The sequence below is a fragment of the Rhinopithecus roxellana genome, chromosome 3 (genome assembly GCF_007565055.1).
Source record: "Rhinopithecus roxellana isolate Shanxi Qingling chromosome 3, ASM756505v1, whole genome shotgun sequence".
Taxonomy (NCBI): domain Eukaryota; kingdom Metazoa; phylum Chordata; class Mammalia; order Primates; family Cercopithecidae; genus Rhinopithecus; species Rhinopithecus roxellana.
The window spans coordinates 146,658,159-146,679,867 of record NC_044551.1 but is presented as its reverse complement, the minus strand read 5'-3'; the positions used below and the strand labels follow the sequence as shown (position 1 = coordinate 146,679,867).

Sequence of the window (21,709 nt, the reverse complement as noted above, 5' to 3'; positions counted from 1 at the left end):
TCTCATGCCTCAGCCACTTGAGTAGCTGGGATTACAGGTGTGCACTACCATGCTCAGATAATTTTCATATTTTTGGTAGAGACGGGGTTTTGCCATGTAATGTTTACAATCTTCTTTCTTTCTTAAAAAAAAGGTTTTTTTGTATTATTTTCTTTCAATTAAAAAAAATTAAAGGAAAAAAATCAACTAAACCTCTTTAAAAGTCAGACAGCAAATGTACCCCCATTCCCAGTCTCTATAAGAGCTACCTCACCTATTTTGGAGAGATAAAATGCTAGAAGACAGGAAGGTTTCATATTTTTACATAGGAAAACTGATACTCAGTGAAGAGCTCTTAAAGATAGTGATATTTCAGTAAGAATTCTTCCTCTTTAGTCCAGCTCATTTTTCCTTTAAAATAAACCATCAATTAGCTTTTAAGAAATAAACATAAAAAAGCATATTGCTCTATTTATCAAAGAATAAATTCCTAAAGCCATCATGTTGTGAGGGTATAAGAGGAAATCATTAATCAATAGGAACAAACATTAATAGAAAAAACCAAACACTAAAAAACTAGGAATATAGGGGAACTTCCTCACCCTGATAAAGAGCATCCATGAAAAACATACAGTTAACATCATACTTAATGGTAAAAGACTCAATGCTTTCCTTCTATCAGGAACAAGATTAAGATGTCCACTCTTGTCACTTCTATTCAACACTGTACTACAGGTTCTAGCTAGAGCAATGAGTTTAAAAAAAAGAGAGAGAAAGAAAAGATATCCTGATAGGAAAGCAGAAAGTAAACTATCTTTATTTATAGATGATATAATTTTATGTATAGAAAATCCTAAGGAACCCCCTAAAAATGATTAAGACTAATAAATGAGTTCAGTAAGTTTGTAGGATACAAGATCATTATACAACAATCAATTGTCTTTCTATATACTAACAATGAACAATTCAAAAGTGAAAGTAACAAAACAATTTCACTTATAATAGCACCAAAAAGAATAAAATCTGAATAAATTTAGCAAAAGGAGAAAATCTATACTCTGAAAACCAAACAACAACATTGTTGAAATTAATTAAAGCAGCTCCAAATAAATGGGAAAACAGCTCATGTTCATGGATCACAAAAGTTAACATTAAGAGGAATATTTTGGCCATGAGCTCCAAACTGATCTACACATTCAATACAATCCTTATCAGAATCCCAATTGGTTTCATTGAAGAAACACAGAAGGAAATTCATATACAATTTCTAGGCACTAAAATTCATAGGGAAATTCTAAGTACTGAGAAGAGTCAAAACAATCTTGAAAATAATGCAGAAGTGATCATACTTCCCAATTTCAAAATTAACTACAAAGATAAATTAATTAAGACAGTGTAGGCCAGGCACAGTGGCTCACACTTGTAATCCCAGCACTTTGGAAAGCCAAGGCAGGAGGATCACTTGAGGTCAAGAGTTCAAGACCGGCCTGGCCAACATGGCGAAATCCTGCCTCTACTAAAAATACAAAATTAGCTAGGGGTGGTGGCGCCTGTCTATAGTCCCAGCTACTCAGGAGGCTGAGGCATGAGAATCACTTTGAGGCATGAAAATCGCTTGAACCCAGGAGGCGGAGGTTGCAGTGAGCCGAGATGGCCCCACTGCACTCCAGTTTGGGTGACAAAGCAAGACTCTGTCTGAAAAAAAGAAAGTGTAGTACTGGCATAAACATTGAGACCAATGGGACATAATTAAGATTCCAGAAATAAACCCTCATATTTACCATCAGCTGATTTTTGACAAGGGTGCCAAAACAGTTCAGTGTATAAAAAGCAGTCTTTTCAACAAATGGTGCTGGAACAACTGGATAGATGTGGGCCTCTATCTCACATCATATATAAAAATCAATGGACCAAAGACCTAAATCTAAGAGCCAAAACTATAAAACTCTCAGAAGAAAACATATGTGTTTATCACTGTAGCCTTAGATTAGGCAGTGATTTCTTAGATATGACACCAAAAGTGTAAGCATGAAAAAAATGAATTAGACTTATTTAAAAATTTAAAACATTTGTGCTGCAAAGCACCAAAAAAAGAGAAAAAAATTAGTGAAAAGACAATAGAACTGAAGAAAATATTTAAAAATCAATTATCTGGTAGGAGGTTAATAACTAGAAATTATAAAGAACTACAACTCAACAACAAAGAGACAAATAATCTAATTAAAAATGAGCAAAGGATCTGAACAGCCATTTTTCCAAAGAATATGCACAAGTCACTAATAAGGCACATGGTAATATGCTCAGTATCATTAGCCATCAAGGAAATACAAAACAAAACCACAATGAGATACCACTTCACACTTAAACCAGGATAGCTATAATAAAAAAGACAATAACAAGTGCTGATAACACGGAGAAATCGGAATCCTTATATATGTGCTGATGGGAATGCAAAATGGCACAGCTGCTTTGCAGTTCCTCCAAAGGCTAAACATAGAATTACCACACAACCCAGTGATTCTACTCTTAGGTATATACTCAAGAGAATTGAAAACATATGTCTGCACAAAAACTCATACACAAATGTTTATAACAGCATTATTCATAATACTGGAACTTTCAAAAAGTGGAAACAACCAAAGAGTCTATCAGCTGATGGATGGATAAATAAAATATGGTATATCCACAGAACAAGAACATGAGACAAGAAAAGGAAATGAAATACTGATATATTCTATAACATGGATCAACCTTAAAAACACATGCTGGCTGGGTGCAGTGGCTCGCACCTGTAATCCCAACACTTTGGGAGGCCGAGGCGGGTATATCACTTGAGGTCAGGAATTCAAGACCAGCCTAGCCAAGATGGTGAAACCCCATCTCTACAAAAAATATAAAAATTAGCCGGCATAGTGGCGCACTCCTGTAATCCCAGCTACTTGGGAGGCTGAGGAAGGAGAATTGCTTGAACCCAGGAAATGGAGATTGCAGTGAGCCGAGATCGTACCACTGCACTCCAGCCTGGGTGACAGAGCAAGACTCAAAACAGACAAACAAACAACACATGCTAAGTGAAAGGAGCCAGTCACAAAAGACCATGTATTATGATTCTATTTATACACAATGTTCAGAATAAGCAAATCTATAGAGACAGAAAGTTGATTTAGTGGTTGCCTAGGGTAGGTGGAGGGAGAGTGGAGGTGTATAGGGAGAATGACTACTAATGAGTACAGGGTTTTTTGGGGGTGGGGAGTAATGAAAATGTTCTAAAATTCACTGTGGAGATGGTTATGCAATTCTGTGAATATACTAAAAACCACTGAATTGTATACCTTAGGTAGTTAAGTTATTTAGTACGTGAATTATATCTCAATAAAGCTGAGATATAATAAAACAGGATCCCAAAACCTAACAATTTTGTCAACAGCGAATACACGGCCAAGCTAAACTCTAAATGGAAAATGGCAGACAGAAAACAAAAGTACAATGTACATTTATTTAAACTGTTCAGTCATATCTACATTTGACACATTCTACAAAGAAGGCAGTACCTGGAGAATGACCACTCTCAATATCAGTGATTGTGTCCTTATTTCCACATGAAGTGTGACTCTTATTTATTATCCCCATGATGCAAGAATGGATCCAATCTTTGCAGAGATTCCTTTTAAAGACGTAGACTAGAAACTATATGGGTTACCTAGTCTCCAACCTCGTTTGGCTTCATTTTAAAAAGCTGTAATATGTTTAGGTGAACCCTGCCCACTCCATTTTACCAAAGGCCTCACCACTATTTACTGTCACATATAACACAAATGTCACGCATTTTGTGGCTTGCCTGGCCTCTGCCTAGGTTTACACCTTTATCTTGGCCCTAACTATTTTGGTTAAGAGAAAAGATGGCCAAATCCAAAGGAAAAAAACGTTCTTCGCTATGTCCTAGAGCAAAACTGTCCATATCACCTACCTCCCTTCCAATGAAATCCCCACTGTAGCAGGCTAGAAACAGAAGTGGAGGGGAAAAAGGAATTTTTTTAAGCCCTCCACAAGAAAGAGATCATAATTAATCTAGGATCAATCTGTTCCATGGCAAATGACCACACCTGTATTTCCAGCCACTCTTCTTGAAAAGAGAAACTGACAATCACTAGGAATGGATTGATGAACATTCTTTCCCATTAATTATAATAGTAAGGCAGAGGTGAAGAAGAGGAAGGGTCTAATCGCCATTGGAGGTGGGTTAATAATGTCTTTATCTCACATGGTTTTTTTCTTGTGAATAATCTATATCAAGTGATAGTGCTTGACAAAATGGTGTAGCAAATTTTAACTTTTACCTCAAAATCTTTAGAGAATAAACACTAGTTCTTTAAAAAAATTCAAGACATGAAAATGTAAATGTATCTATTCAGAAAGCTAATAAACACTTAGTCACTAAATTATATTTCTTATTTCATCTTATTTTAAAATAAACAAACTGCTTCTCAGTTTCCAGAGAATGCAGAACAGTGTAAATGACCAAATTACTACATACTTCTTATAAAATACTATTGTTCACAATTATAGTAAAAAATGTCTGCCATCTCTAAATTGTTGAATTATGATCTCTCACAAATGTTCCCTGCCTTCAAGTTAATCTGGAAAAATCTAATCTAGTTTTTGAGTTTTGATGGAGGAATAATGATATTTAAGTCAATTATTAAGGAGAATCCTATAACTTAAAATTTTCACCTACAATTATATCAATGATAAAGTCACTTCTTCTGAAATCAAGTCCCAGCTTTATATACAGTACGCAGTCTTATCCAAACAAAAGTTATCCACAGAAATTACTTCTACTTTAGTTTATTACTATAATCTAAGATTTGCTTACTATCCATTAAAAAGGGAAACATATCACAGTGTGGAGAATATAGTACCTGAGAGCTCTTAACAGCCAATCACTTTTTTCCTGTTTTTATCATCTTAAAAGTACAGTAAATCCAAACTATATTTAAGATCAGGGCCAGGCGTGGTGGCTCATGTCTGTAATCCCCTTTGGGAGGCTGAGGCAGGCGGATCATTTGAGGCCAGGAGTTTGAGACCAGCCTGGCTTACATGGTGAAACCCTGTCTCTACTAAAAATACAAAAACTAGCCGGTCGTGGTGGTGTAAGCCTGTAATCCCAGCTACTTGGGAGGCTGAGACAGGAGAATGGCTTGAACCCGGGAGGTGGAGGTCGCAGTGAGCCGAGATCACACCACTGCACTCCAGCCTGGGCAAGAGAGTGAGACTCCATCTCAAGAAAAAAAAAAAAAAAAAAGAGTAAGCACTTCCTTTTGTATTTTAGTTTGCATTTATTCTGGTAAATATAAAAATGTTGTACTTATTTTGATGTTTTTGTATTTAACTAGCATTTAGTTAAAATGCTATGTAAAATTTCCAGGGAAATTTAGTTTTTGAAATTGCACAAAAATTCCTAGTCATAGTTTTAAAGTAAAGTGTTTCTAAAACTCTGATGATAAATACACACGGAGTAAACCCATACAGATGTCATACATTTTGATAAAACTGTAGTTATACTGATTTAAAGCAAGACTAATATGCTAGAAAGAAGTATTTCTGCATACATCCTTTAATGATTATCTGTTGGAAACACACAATGTGGCAGAAAACAATCTCTTTAACAGAATAGAAGGTACATGCAATATCCCCCAAAATACATAAATTCTAGAAGCACCATGAGAACACATTATCTAAACATTAGAAGAATCTAAATATAATCAGTGTTACCAGTGTTTAAAAGAGCCCATTTTCTATTAAGGTAATCAAACTGTTATTAAAATTTATCAGTACAAAAATAGCTTCACAAACTGCTAATGTATATCTTTTCTAAACTCTTGAAAATATGACAACAATTATTTATCAATATTGTACCATATTTGAGGATCAAAAAATTGTAATGAACAAAATGAAAACTTTAAGTTTTCAGTATTACATTGTGACAGCACTAGAATACTATAAAATCAACTATTTCCAAGATAATTTTCAGTGGCTTTAAATCTTTTTTAGAAAATCTATTATTATTTATTTAAAAAACAAACAAAACAAAACAAAACAAAAAAGTAAATTCTAGAATTCCAGACAGTTGATGCTATGAAGCAAACAAGAATTCCCTGGAAAGAGAACAAAACCTTCCCTCTTACGTATATGCCAGTCTATTAGTATATAGCTACTTTTCTTGATATATAACTAATCTAAGATTGGTTTCAAAGGATTTTCAAGTGTATACCTGCTCAATCTCAAAAGACATTATCATTTAGGTTAAAAAAAAGATAAACAGCAATTTAGATAAAATTTAATAACATTTCCCCCCCAAAAAATCAGTAAACATTTCATCCTCATGTATCTCCCTTTTTTACACATCTCTAAACTTTAAAAATAAGTACACTAAAACAGTATCAATTCACTGAAGCTTATTCAATAAGAATATTTTTGCATAGTTTATGACAAGGATATAATACAGTACTATAGCACTTGACTAAGGAGTATTGAGCAGCTCATACATTTAAAATTTAGTTCAGCTGCATAGCTAAAAATCAAAGAAAGTAGTAAATGATTCAAGGTAATTTATAATGCCACTGAATCAGGTATAATACAAAAAGTTGTAATAGCTTAGTAAATATGTTTTTCAAAAGTTCAAAAGTAATTTTAGAAAAGTATTTGTGAATTTGTTTTAAGAATAACACAGTGGAGGAGGAGTAGATGAGGGCAGAGATGAAACAAGACTGGCCATTTTTTCATAACTGTTGAAGGCAGGTGACATGTTTATATGAGTTCATTACAGTATTTTCTCTCTGATGTATGCTTGAAAATTTTTATAATAAAAAGTTATAAATATTAAAAATGTTTTAAATCTTGCTTATTTCTCTAAAGCTAAGTAACTTTTTAAGAAAGACTTAAAGAACAAACTGTAACCACATTACTAAAACTTTCAGTGCTAAATGAAAAGCAGGACCTTCTTTTGATATGTTAATTAACAAATTCATGAGGTTTAGTCATAAAATTTGAATTTTAAGAAAAGAACAAATAGCTTGCTAAGTAGCTGTTACTACAGTCAACTCTTAATTAATCTGACTGACTAGATCACTGTTTCCTTTATCCCCCTCCATCTTTTTTTAGAACGTAGACATTCCAGTGATTTTGCTCCTTATTCAGCAGTTAAATGGAATCAACTAAAACAGAAATACTGGCAAAAAAATTTTTTGCTATTGATTATTTTCTGCTAAAACACATATTGGAGAAGGAAGACAATATAGTCTAAGCATTAAAAACTTAAGATTTTATAGCACGTTGGGAGGCTGAGGCGGGTGGATCATGAGGTCAGGAGATCGAGACCATACTGGCTAACAGGGTGAAACCTCATCTCTACTAAAAATACAAAAAATTAGCCCGGCGTGGTGGCGGGTGCCTGTAGTCCCACCTACTCAGGAGGCTGAGGCAGGAGAAGGGTGTGAACCCGGGAGGTGGAGCTTGCAGTGAGCCGAGATTGAGCCACTGCACTCCAGCCTGGGCAACAGAGTGAGACTGTCTCTAAATAAATAAATAAATAAATAAATAGTTAATTGTGTTCCTTTGCGATGGGAAAAAATAATAGTGTGCCCAGTTTAAAAACTTGTGAGTTTTAGATTTCAATAAAATTTATTTTAATATTCTTTTTCTAATCATGAAACATGGATCTTATTTCTATACAGGTCTCCCAGGACAGGAACAGTTACTAACTTCCTGACACAACAATGTGCTTGTATTGGGTATTTGCCTAATGAACTGTAACTGACAGTGTATACCAGGATCAGAGCTGAGCTGTAGACTCACATTTGTTACTAATGAACTGTGTGACTTAGGCAACTCATCCAACCTCTGGGATTTAGTCTTCCACATGCCAAAGGCACACACTTTCAAACTTTGACATTTTACACTGTAATCAGCACACACACATATACGTACACTACTGAAACAGTTTCTACTCTCAATATGAGTTTTACTCTAATGTTTTCTCTTTGGTTTCATTATATTTCATTTTTCAGAAAGCCACAAATGGCCTATTAAACTGATATCAAACTACCACAGTTCGGAAAATCATGGATTATATCATCTCTGAGGTCTCTTCTAGCTCTGATATTCTGGGATTCTAGCATTAACTTAAAATACTCAATGTTCTACACCTCAGGTGGAAATTTTGTTTTCAGTCTACTAACTAGCTGAATACTAATTAATATTGACTAACGTAAAACCAAAACAAGTTCAGAGAATGTCTTAAAAAATCCTGTGAAGTATTTTTCAACAAGAACTACAAGATTATGTGATACCTCTCACATAATTAAAAACTTAAATTGACCTGTTAAGTTTTATATTCAGAACTCCGTCAAGTATCTTCATGACTCATCTATAAATTCCAGTAGTCAAAGCAGCTACGTACTTCAAGTCAAAGTAACTCTTATTAAAGACTCTTGAGAACAGAGAAAAACTATGGAGAAGACCAATTCCAGGTAGTAACTCCAAATACCAAGGATTGACAAAATTGTAGACATTGGAAAATTTTAGGTGCATAAAGTAAACTACAAATAGCTTTTACAAATGTTAAATACAAAATTTCTTATTTCTAAATGCTACAGTATTCAACACAGATAAGCCAAAGAAATCAAGTATATAATTACATTTGGTGAAGTTGTAAGTCTGTTTATTAAATGGATATGTTAAATCTAATTTAATAGCAAGAAAATTTTTCCTTTCCTCAATATAGTAAAATATTTGTTTAAATTGCATACTAATATGATTATTTACTTGTAACTGCATATTTTAAAAGACTATATAATGTAAACATATTATTCAGATCGAAAGAACTAAAATTTTTCATGTGTTCAGTCATCTTTATAACTATAAATAGAAAATATGGTTATACCACAATAAAACAATAAATCTATAACTCCACAATATATCTACTGTTTTACGTAAAATTATTAGCACTGTTAGCAACAAATTAGAATAGCCTCATAGTCAGTTTTCCTCTGTTCATTCCTAAACAAACTTTTTGTTTTTTATAGACAAGGTCTTACTTTGTCACCCAGGCTGCAGTACAGTGGCACAATCATAGCTCACTGCAGCCTTGGATTCCCAGGCTCAAGTGATCCTCCTGCCTCAGCCTCCCAAGCAGCTAAGAGGTGTGTGCACTACCATGCCTGGCCTAAGTTTTTACATTTTTGTAGAGACAGGGGTCTCACTATGTTGCCCAGGCTGGTCTCAAACTCCTGGCCTTAAGTGATCCTCCTACCTCAGCTTCCCAAAGTGCTGGGATTACAGGCATGTGCCACTGCACCTGGCCATTCCTTAAAAAATCTTAACTAATTTTTTCTTCTTCCTCAGCCTGACAATGAGGTCTCTCAATTTTAGCCTCTACTATATTTAATCCTATGCCCTTAATATTCAACAAATTTCAATCAAAATAAAAATTCTCATGAGAAAGACAGTTGAAGAGTATCTCACTTCACTTCAATTTTGCTTAATATGCCAAAGGATTTTTTTTAATTTGTCCCCAAAAGAAACGTACAATGAAGGAAAATTGTTTTCCTAATTTTAACTAAAACTAACCTAGTGAAAAGTTTCCAAAGAAGGATAAAAAATTAACTTTAAAATGGATGACTGATAGGTATTTGTTTTACATTTTCAAGATTGCAATTGCACAGACCTCCTTACATCCCAAATATACCAAGTATAGCCAATAATTAATGTAACTGGTTTGGAACACATTTAGGATAAATTATATGTTTTCAGAGTTATCAGATTCTTTTAAAATTCAAAAGCAAGTGAAGACTTATCTCCTGTTAGTTGGTGTACAAAGATAAATCTGCCATTAACATTAACAAACCCATGCTAAAAGTTATCCCACTGTTTCCTTCCGTGAAATCATGTGGTGAGATCACCTCAGACTATGATAAAGCTTAATTTCAGAGTGGAAAGCCTACTTAAAAAAAAAAAAATTCCAACTTACAACCTTCAAGAACATACACAAAAATAGAAACCAGGTTAATAAAGCAGGCCTTTTAGAGGCTATGTTAAAAGACAGGTAGAAGCAACTTACAAGATTTTATTTCACTGAAAAACAATTTGTACTGTAATTAGCCTAGTGCTCCTTTTTCTACATAAAGGAAATGTTCACTGCAGTCCATCTATGCAACTATAAACTATAAATTAATAAAAAGTTTGTGTATTTCATTTCTGAGGTTAACAGAAGCAGTAAAAAAAAAAAAAAAAAAGTCAAAGTCAACCTAGAATTTCCACTCAAAGCTTGTAACTACAAGGGTTCCTGAAACCAAACATTTCCATATTTACACATTTACTTAATCATGATTGCTGAATTGAATCTGTACCTATGTGAAAATGGCAATGCATTCTGAGTTGGTTCAACCCTTGGCTCTGAGTTCTGTGTCACATCAGGTGTTCTTTCATCGTCTGTCCCGTTGATACTTTCTGGTGTTAAAGGAGATTGAAGATCCCCACCTGCAGATTCCTTTAAAAAAGGGGGTGGAGGATAAAGAATAGTTACACTTTTGTTAAAGTACACAATATCATCTTTAGGTTAAAACTGCCATTGATGTATGCTAACTGATGAACCAAATTTCAACTGAAATTTGAGTCAAAGACTTAAAAAATAAAACATGGAAATTTTTATTTTTTATTCATGGCAAGCTATGAGAAAAAGTTTTGGAAGCTGGGCTACTCACAAGAAAACTCTCTGAAACATACAATTTAGAAATGGAAATATAATGCAATTTAGAAACAGTTTCAAATAACCGAAAAATGTTTGGTTTATATAACTAATTGGTCGGAATAAAAGATATTCAAAGAATTACTATACTTCAGAGGAAAAGATGCACAAAAACACACGAAGATGTGATTCTGGTGGAAGAAGTAGATAATGGAAGGGGTATAGGAGAAGAACTGGATGAAGAGGGGGGAGGATGAGGAAAGGGGTGAATGAAATTTGCAGTACGTTTTATCTGCCCTACTTTTCAATCCCTATAGAGCTACTTAGAAAAGCAAGAAGAAATGTCTCTATAACCTATTATCTAAAATGATGTTAGTGCATTTCAGCTTACCTTGTCTGGTACTCATAATGGAATTATTTTTCTTCACAAAATTTCCTGTCTTATTTCTACTTTTCATTAAGATTTGTCTTTCAAAGTAAATTTATTTAAATAGCATTAAAATTTATTTCATTTTAAATAAATTGAATTTAAAAGGAAGCTCAAGCTGACACTTATGTCTGCCACCATCGGATTAACCAAATTTGATATTGGAAATCAGAATGAGGAGTCATTTGATAGACCTATTAACTAGAGGAGGTGCTAAAACCAGACTGTTAAAGAGCAGCTTGGTGGACCTCTTATGATCCCTGGGCAATAAAATGTCACAATTGAAATATCTGTCTATATTTGGGGGCAAAAAATAAGTGTCCAACAGGACAGTGGTTAGGAATGATCATAATTTGTCAACTTAAAAAAATACAAGATTTCCTCTAATAAAAACAAGACAAATATGAGCAATGTAGCAAAATGCATATAATTTTTAAAACTCAGAATGTAAAACAGTAACTGGGTTATGATATTTATATCCTTCACATTTAGAATGTTACACATGAAGTGCTAGAAAAAAATATGTAAATATTAATGTGGTGAGACTTACGTTTTTGGGACTTCTGGTTTTATACTGCTGTATGTATTTTATTTCACATTTAAGTATTTTAATTAATAGTTCCATAATGCTATAAACTATACAAGCTGTTAAAGATCAAAAGGATACTTTCTTAATTCCACATTATCACTTAACCATTTTTCAATTTTCAGTAGAACCTCTATTTTGATCTTTAATTTCGTTTTTATTAAATCTTTCTCCTAAATCTGCTTTGTTTCCATTAGCTGACAGTCAATGCACGAATAAAATCTACAGTATAATGTGACAATATAAAAATGTTTTACAACAAAGTCAAATCCTATTAAGTGAATAATGGGAATAGCAATCACAAACCGACTACTTCTAGGTCAGTTATGGACCATATTAATTAGTCAGAAAAAATTTAACCAGCCAGTAAGAAACCATAAAATAATAATCTCTGGTATTAACAAATCAGGCTTATTACTCTCCAAGACAGGCCAAGCCAAACTAAAATAATAAAACATTGAATGTGCAAACTACTAAACAGTTAAATTGCTGAAGATTCAGTTCAGTAGAAATGATAAGAGAAACAAATTACCGGCTGGGCGCAGTGGCTCACACCTGTAATCCCAGCACTTTAGAAGGCCAAGGCAGGGGGATCACCTGAGGTCAGGAGTTCAAGACCAGCCTGGCTGACATGATGTAACCCAATCTCTACAAAAATACAAACAAAATTAGCTGGGCATGATGGCAGGTGCCTGTAGTCCCAGCTATTCGGGAGGCTGAGGTGGGAGAATTGCTTGAACCCAGGAGGTGGAGGTTGCAGTGAGCAGAGATCATGCCACTGCACTCCAGCCTGGGCAATAGAGCAAGACTCCATCTCAAAATAAAAAATAAAAATAAAAATAAGCAAATTACCTATTAAACTTAAAGGGCATAACCAGGGTTAGTAATTAAGGATTAACTCAGGGATTTGCTGGAACTGGTTGACAAGAGTGTGCAAAAATACATTAGGATCAAAAGAGAGAGAGGAAGAGCAGTAGCAGTTTGACTCCTGGTTGTTACCATCTTCTGGGATGAGGGTAACATAAGAGGGAGCAGGGTTTGAGGCATGGAACTTGGGGAGGCTACAAATGTTAATGCTACTAAAGTAGAAAGACTATTCCCAGTGGCAAGTTAAGAAGGGGAGAAAGAAAGGGATAGAGGTTGTAGCAATCCTAACATCTCAAAGCAGCAAGTTTTTCTTCAGAAAACTTGAATATTAGTTATATTTAAGTAAAGGCATAGTTATCCTAGGTCATTATACCTAAAATGAAAAACAAAAAGCCCACTCAAAGCATGGTATTTTATTTTATTTTTTAATTTTTTATTCTGAACCAATTGAGAACTTGGGTTTTTTAAAAGTTAGTTTTAAAATATAAAATTAGTATTTACTGATGAGACATAAGAAAAAATTCCAACAGTACATGAGGGCACAAAAGGAAATTGAAACCCTCTTTCCCTCCAACTACCCCAGAGGTAGCCAAAAGTATTCTGTAAAACCTTCCAGAAATTTTGCATATGCTAAAAATAGTACTTGAAACATATTTTGTATTTAATATATTCTAAGCATCTATTTCTTTTTTAATCTAAATTTTGTGTAATTTCCTAAACATCCTACTTCAGTTATTCTTTTTTGGGGTGTGTGTGTGTGTGTGTGTGTGTGTGTGTGTGTATACCCAAAGCTGATAAGAAAAATGAAAAAAAGCAAAAAATAAAACAAAATAAAGACAGATCAAATGATCCTTTCTATTGACTTTATATCCTTCCTTTGAGAAAATAAAACCACTTACATCTCATTTTGTTTCTGAGAAACTCTCCCTATAATTCCCACCGAAACAAATAATCTACAGTAAGAAAAAGAACAGTAGCACTGAAGAAAAAATACATGTTTAGAAGTACAAATCTGAGAGAATATCAAGGAAACCAAAACTAACAGATGCAACTTATTATAAAAAAGGCACCTGAGCACAGATGTGAGATTCAGGAAATGCTTCTTAAGAATTCTCTCTTCCTACCCATTTGTGAAGTGGGTAACTTAAAATTAAAATAAAACCCACAAATGAAATTTTGGCTCAAAAGTCAAAAAATGAGAAATATTCTGGGACACATGGAAAAAAAATTGACCTTGACCCTCACTCTAGGACAAGCCTTTAGGGTGTTATCAATGACCTACTGCATATTGGAAGGGTGGGCTGGGGAGGTTCGCAGCAGCACTGCCATGACCCACTATACCAAATATCACTACCACCTTCCATTTCATGCCAATAAAACCTGAAATTCCCATTACAGTTTCAACCTTGTTGGCTTAAGGAAAATAGGGCCCTTTCTTTACCATTTAACAAAAATTCACGGAAGACTCAGTCCATTCTAGTGTTTTATACTTAAACAAAGATGAGAACCACCACTGTTTTCTGAGCAGAGGGTCTGACAGAAAAATTGGGGGAGGAGCTAATAGTGTTGAGATCCTATGGCAGTGAGAATGGAAAGAAAGAAGACAGCAGGAGGATACATAAAGGAAGATGAGGCTGAGCTCTCAAACAAGATCCTCATATCCTCAGTCATACATTTTTCCTCTAGTTGGTCACCATCCAGAGCCACCATTTCTGAAATCCATTTTGTGACAACCACAGAAGTTCTTATAATCTGACTTTCTGGATTAATTTATGCTCTTCCTTCGCTATGTAAAGTATACTGGTTGATTGATGCTTAGGGTTAGTGGATTAACTGTCACTCTGCTTGAATATTTTGCAACCACGAGCTGCATCAAATGCTTACCAAGAGTCAGCTGTATGTGTCCCAAACCTGTTTATGCCAATTATATTTATATAACTGTAAAACTGAATTAAGTACCATGTAAACTACTGATTTTGAATGCAAAACTAGAGTGGTTATTTTAATGAAAACCAGGCTAAATACTTTGAAATGACTAAAATGTAAATGGCTAAAAAATTAAAATAAAACTCACAACTGAATTAGGCATATATAATATTCTACAATATAATATCTAACATAGGAATAGCTTCGGTATCTTCTAGAAACTTGTTAGAAACATAAATACTTGGGTACCATCTTAGACCTACTAAATCAGAAAGTCTGGGAGTGGAGCTCACCAACCTGAGTTTTAGCAAGTCTTTCAGGGAATTCTGATGCAGAATTCTGATGCACAGTATTTTTCAAATACATATTGTATAAATATACAATTAAGACATCTGCATTTTTAAAGACAACTGTTAGTGCCAGACACGATGTTAAGGCCTTACATCATCATCCTCCCCATTACAACCACATCAGTTGTTAATATTTATCTATTATCTACTATATGCTAAGTACTCTGTAATCCTCATTTAATTCTCACAATATTCCTAATAAGAACATATTGTTCTCATTCTCATTTTATAGAGGAAGAAAAACAGTGACTTGCCTAAGCTAAGAAAACTATTAAGGGTTGGAGCCCAATTTCAAATTCAGATTCTAGAACTCCCATTACTAACCATGACCTGACACTGTGTCGTTACCGTATTTATTGATGATGATCAATGATTCTATAAGTAACGTAATACTCATGTTACAAACATATAAACACACTTGTATTAAACAACCAAGTGTATTACATGGCAACAGAAAAGTAATTTATATCTAGGTTTGTCTGACTCAAACTTTTAACCAGTCTCTTACACCTCCCTCAAATAAAAACAAAAGCTATGACCAACCAAGTTTCTACTACTATCGATTTTCCTATTTAACCTATTATCAATTATCCCACTTAACCGTTCTTTTGCTAAATTCCACAGTAATGTTACATTCTTCAGGCAGCATTAATTCAGCAGACTGGATTAAACCACTGAGAATCAAGTAGGGTAGGCATGGCCAATGGTCATATAATTCAAACTAGAACAGACACATTAGATATTATCACCCAGGCTGCAGTGCAGTGACGTGATTGTAATAACTCACCGCAGCCTCAAACCACTGGGCTCAAGCTCCTCCCACCTTAGCTCCTGAGCAGCTGGGACTATAGGTGCATACCACGCCTGGCTGAACTGATAAACGTTTTTAAAAAAATGATTCTCTCTGGCTTCTGTATATTAAATTGACAATTAGGCTTCAAATGTTTTGATAAGATAAATTAAGGTCCATATATTTTGGCTCTCAAATAGTGATGAACTTAAGATATTTCCTTATTCTTTATATTTCATAGTATTTTTCAAATATAAGCATATTTTATATATTCCTTTAATCAAAGCAGAGGCTTAAAGTCATTCCTTCCACCAAAGAGGAACAGGTATTAGCAGCAACTTATAATGGTTCATGACCAGTTCAACTAAAACAGAAGTTACGATTACAGAAACAGAAACTAATTACAATGGCAAAGTTTAATCCATTGCAATTTTATTAAAATCCTTTGAGTACTCTTTTACTGAATGTGCTGTTTGTTGCATCTTCTCATAATACTGGAATCATTCACTAGAGGAACTAGAGCTCCCAACATGTACTGGCATTTAATTTTAAATGGGGTTTTATGTTTAAAAGTATCACTACACTTTCATAGCACTTAGAGAAGACAGATTCAAGAGAAGTTTCAAATGATCATCAAAGTTATTCCAGGTCACTGCATGTACAGATGCATAATGGAGCTTTGGCTTCAATCCAGGGTACACCTTTAGTCTATGAGGGAATATGTACTTTAAGCATATTTAACAGTGCTCTCCTTTATTCTTATTTAAAAAAAAAAATTCCACTCTCTATACCAGTAGAGTTTTCCAAATAGAGCTGGGTGATAGAAGTGGAAAGGGAGATAAAGAATACATAATTTTCTAAAATGTTCCAATCATTGGTTAGTTATTAAATTCCAAGGCAATTCCTATTTACTTTAAGAAAGTTCCATGTAAATCTGCTACTACTGACATTCCAGAGAAACATTTGTAATATCTGATTCTTCCTTTCCATAAAAGCTACTGAGTACAGTTCAGAAACAATTACTACAGAGGAGAACAGCCAAGAGCTGAATCCTACTCGTAGGAAACAATTAAAATAAAAATTAATTTTAGAAAAGCCTACTATTAAAAAGCTGAAAATAGTGGCATTCTATATTAATCATACAGTAAAACCCTTGTATTATAAAAGTACCAAAATGTAACTATTTAATCAACTTTACTTGGAGATACAACTTCCAACTGAAGGAAGATTATGATGGACAAGTAAAAGGTCCTTTGTTCAAAGAAAAAGTAATACTTTTATAAAACCTATAACCATTGTCTCAGTGCTAAGCATAAAGATGTTCCAACTGTCAGATTTAAGTATACTTTAAAAGTATGTAAAACAGGCTGGGGCAGTGGCTCACGCCTGTAATCTCAGCACTTTGGGAGGCCGAGGCAGGCGGATCACTTGAGGCCAGGGAGACCAGCCTGGCCAACATGATAAAACACCACCTCTACTAAAAATGCAAAAATTAGCCAGGTGTGGTGGTGCACACCTATAATCCCAGCTACTTGGGAGGCTGAGGCATGAGAATCACTTGAACCTGGAAGGCAGAGGTTGCAGCAACCGGAGATTATGCCACTGCACTCCGGCCTGAGTGACAGAGCATGACTCTAGCTCAAAATAAATAAATAAATAAATAATAAAAGTATGTAAAACAAACCCTATTGTTTGTGCGTGTGTGCATGCGTGTGCACGTATTTTAACTTTATGTATATTACGACATTCTGACATCTTTTAAAAAAATTTTCTGGCTGGGAAGAGACTGCTTCTCCCCTCTAGGGCTAGCTAATTCTTAAGGACAGCAAGAGCCCAGTCCAGAGCATGTCTCTGATATGCAAACTAGCCAATCCAGAGCCATACCTCCTCTATCTGATCCATACATCCCAGGAGACAATATTCCTCTAACTTAATCCATCCCAGGGCCAGTTACCAGACAATGAAGGACCACTCCTATAGTTTAGAGACCCCTGAAATTATTCAACCCAGCCAATCCTAAACTATTTCCCCCTCTGCTTTGCCTTTCCCATAGAAATTCCAATAAAGGCTCTACCTCGGCTTTCCCCTCACTCCTGCTTTCTGTCTCTTGACCACCTTAAGACTTTCCCTGTTTCTAGGACCTGCAAGTATAATAAACTTGTTTTCCTGAACTTTTCCTGTGACTCCCTTTGTGGTTACATTTGACTATCACATGATATTTAAGTACTTTTGCTAAGTTACAAGCACATTAAATACTTTGAATTGAATTACTAAACTGAAATTTTGATTAAAAATATTCTTGTAGGCATTGGCATATAGAAAAACCTTTTCCCACCAGTACAAATTAAGTAAAGGATGTATTTCTCTCTCTCTCTCTCTCTTTATTTTTCTTTTTGAGACAGGGTCTTGCTGTTGCCCAGGCTGCAGCACAGTGGCACAATCATAGCTCACTGCAGCCTCGACCTCCCAGTCAAGTGATCCTCCTACCTTAGCTTCCCAAGCAGCTGAGACCATAGGCTTGTACCACCACACTTGGCTAATTTTATTTTTATTTTTTTAAATTAATTTAATTTAATTTTAATGAGGTCTCCCTATGTTGCTCAGGCTGGTCTTGAACTCCCGGGCTCAAGTAATCCTCCCACCTAAGCCTCTCAAAGTCTTGGGATTACAGGTGTGAGCCACCACAGTAACGGGTGCATTTCTATGTGTACTTTGGATATTTAATTCTGGCATAAAGGATACTATGTGAAATGAACAAGGTTCATAATTAAGAATAGGAATGATAAACCCACCTGTGAAGGTGTACTGGTAAGTTCCATCTTCTCTTGTGATTTTTCCTTTGCTAGTCGAGCAGCTTCTTTAAATTCCTGAAACTTCTCTGCAAACTGAATGTATAAAGACTACATACATTAACCAAATAAAAATAGGTCACAGTGCCCACTTTCACCTCAGTAAAGTTATTCATTTTCTGAATAACTGACTCTACACAAGCAATATAGCCTCCAAACCAATTATAGCTTCTACTATGAAAATGACAGGAAATGAAACCTAATTCCAAACATTTGTGCACTATGAAGTATTTTGACAAATCTTCTTCAAAACATCATGATATATCTAAGTTAGACTTCAGAGTCAGCTAGCTTACCAAAAGGACTCCTGGTTGGTCAGAAATAATTTACTAAGACTAAGGTAGGGAAAGAATCAGTAAACATAGGCATACTGTGCTATGTTTATCATTGAGAAAACTGAATTTCACAAATAACCACTTTTTGTAAACATCACAGTATTTAGAAAACACTTTTAAATTCTACTAAAATATAAACTCTCATAATACACAACGCATTTTATTTTCACTAATACAAATAGCAATATTTACTATTTTCACTAACTGACATAACTAAAAATTAATTTCCGACGATTCCTAAACAGCTCATGTATAGCAGCAGAAAGGAATAATACTCAATGGTCTTTAAGATGGATAACAATTTCAAAACAAAAATTATTGTACATGAAACACTAATTCTTAGGAACTCATAGGAAACTATAAAACATCCTGGCCACAAGGAATATCTATTTATGTTTTGGAAGTGGAAGCTAGTCTATCACTATTATCAGTGAGAGTAAGTTAAGACTACATAACAACTACATTTAAAAACCCCACATCTCTATGCAACTTATAGTATCTGTTAGAGTTGGTAATTAAAACATGAAATTATAGTTCCTTTCTCAAATCTCCATAAACCAACTCTGATTTCATTTCCATCCTGGGAAGAAAAATTTTGGAAGGAAAGGCTTGTGATACTCTAATCTTGGAGAGATGGAGGAGGGTCAAAATTAAAGTCGTCATTATCACAACTTTTCCTTCTTACCTTAAACCTTGTCACTTCTACCTATAATCTGTAGCTCAGTAAAGTGAATTTGTGCTGCTATACTCATCTAACTGAACAGAGTATCTCCAAACAGTAAAATATCTGAATACAAAGCTACAAGGGTCTCACTCACATTGGTGGAAATGAAATCAAATCAAAACTTCTCTTTATATAATCTGAAATAGTATACAAGGTTTTTCTTACCCTAATTTAACATTCCACAACAGTTAATGCTTAAAAGCCTTCGCAACTTCGTAAAAATCTACACTATAGCTAAGTTTTATATCCCTAGTTTTCAGCAAAAGAAAAAAGTGACAGCTTAGGTTTCCATGATAACAAAATACAACTTAGTAAGCACTCTAACAATCCAAGCACAGCTGGAATTTTGTTCATACCGGTCAATCTTAAGAGACCATACATTTTTTTTTCAACGATGTTACTTTCCCTTATTTTGAGATGTCTTTGTCTAGAATTGCCTTCTCCAAACCGTTATAATGTTTTGACTTACTCATGGCTTTTAACTGATAAAACAAGCTAGAATATTTATGTACTTGCTTCGTTTATGTAAAATATCATAAACTCCTTTGAGCCTCCTACAGTCTGCAAAACACCAAAATTAGTCTACAAGGTAGCCTGAAAAATAAATTATGATTTTGTCTTCTTTGGATCAAAACATTCTGAAGAGACTGATCTTAAGCTCTTGGAGCCAAGTTCCATGAGTATATAAGCTCGAATTGGCTCCAAGAGCTTAAGAGCTGTTTCCCAATATTCAACCCACTTTCAAATACTAGGAGATTTACCACCAGTAAGGCTGGTCAAAAGTATACGCTAACTTTAAAGAAGAAAAAATCTAAAAAAAATAAATAAAAGCCATTCTCAGAGAAAAGTTCAAACAAAGGAAAAGAGTAGAATTGACAGAAGTTAATGAACTATTGCTTTACTACATTAGCTAGCTGCTCAGTAACTTGAAAGATGTCATGAAGAACTTAATTTATAGAGAAAATTACTTAGCCCAAAAAGCACTTAAGGCATTTAAGCCAAGTTTATTTGAGAAAATAATCCACGATTTAGTTCTTGTACTGTCAAGTTAAAAAATTCGGCAAGTAGATATATTTAGAGATTTTTTTTGCGATAGTCTTTAATAGGCAATAAAAAAACAAAAAAACAAAAAAACACCAAGTTCTAAAAATGTTCTGAATGATGGCAAAAGTGTTAGAATAAACATAAAATTTCTCAACAAAACTGTTTATGGAAGAGCAATGTTCACTGGATACCTGTATCCTAGTTATGTTGAGATACTTTCAATGTAAAACTCTTATCTTTACCACAGTTCAAGAAATATATTTAAAGAATAAGATGTGTACAAGAGAAACCAAAAAGATAATATTTGTTCATTGTTGTTGTTTTTTGAGACAGAATCTTGCTCTGTCACCCAAGCTGGAGTGCAGTGGCGCAATCTCAGCTCACTGCCCTGGGTTCAAATGATTCTCGTGTCTCAGCCTCCCAAGTAGCTGGGATTACAGTTATGTGCCACCATACCCAGCTAATTTTTTTGTATTTTTAGTAGAAACCAGGTTTTGCCATGTTGACCAGGCTGGTCTCGAACTCCTGGCCTCAAGTGATCTGCCCACTTTGGCCTCTCAAAGTGCTGGGATTAAAGGCATGAGCCACTGTGCCCAGCTTTAATATTTGTGTTAATCATCCTACAGAAAATGATTTATAATCACCAAGGCAAAAGTTAAAATAGGCTTAAAATTCAGATTTAAGCTATAATTCATATCCAAAAGATAACAAAAACACTTGAAAACTGTGTTAAGAAATGTTTATAATTAGAAGAAAACAAAATAGATTCAATATATATTCACAACACCAGGTGTAAGATTTCTAAAAAGAACCCAGTTTAAGAATTTGAATACAGAATAATTTCTTTAAAGCAAAACAGCTTAAAGTTTAATGTAAGTATAAATGGTGTATATCTTTGAGCCTGATTTCTCTGCACTTGAAAAATTTCAACTCTCTAGCTTGAGTTTTATATCATATCCTGCATATACCAAATCACATGTAAAGTATTTAAAATACATGGTTATTCTTTTAACTGAATGCTTCAAACAGAGGTTTTAAGAATAAATCTTTAGGTCTGGCAGGCACAAGATCTGAAGAGAAAAGTGAGT

The 21,709-nt window shown here is 34.4% G+C and overlaps 1 protein-coding gene across 1 annotated transcript in view; it reads right to left on the bottom strand.

The window, feature by feature from the left end:
• Window positions 1–21,709, bottom strand: part of HOMER1 (homer scaffold protein 1) — a 137,533-nt gene that overhangs the window by 52,078 nt on the left and 63,746 nt on the right. The window contains 3 exon segments of the mRNA XM_010364098.2: window positions 3,312–3,347; window positions 10,386–10,525; window positions 18,462–18,554. Of these exon segments, the coding sequence (XP_010362400.1) occupies window positions 3,312–3,347; window positions 10,386–10,525; window positions 18,462–18,554 (269 nt within the window).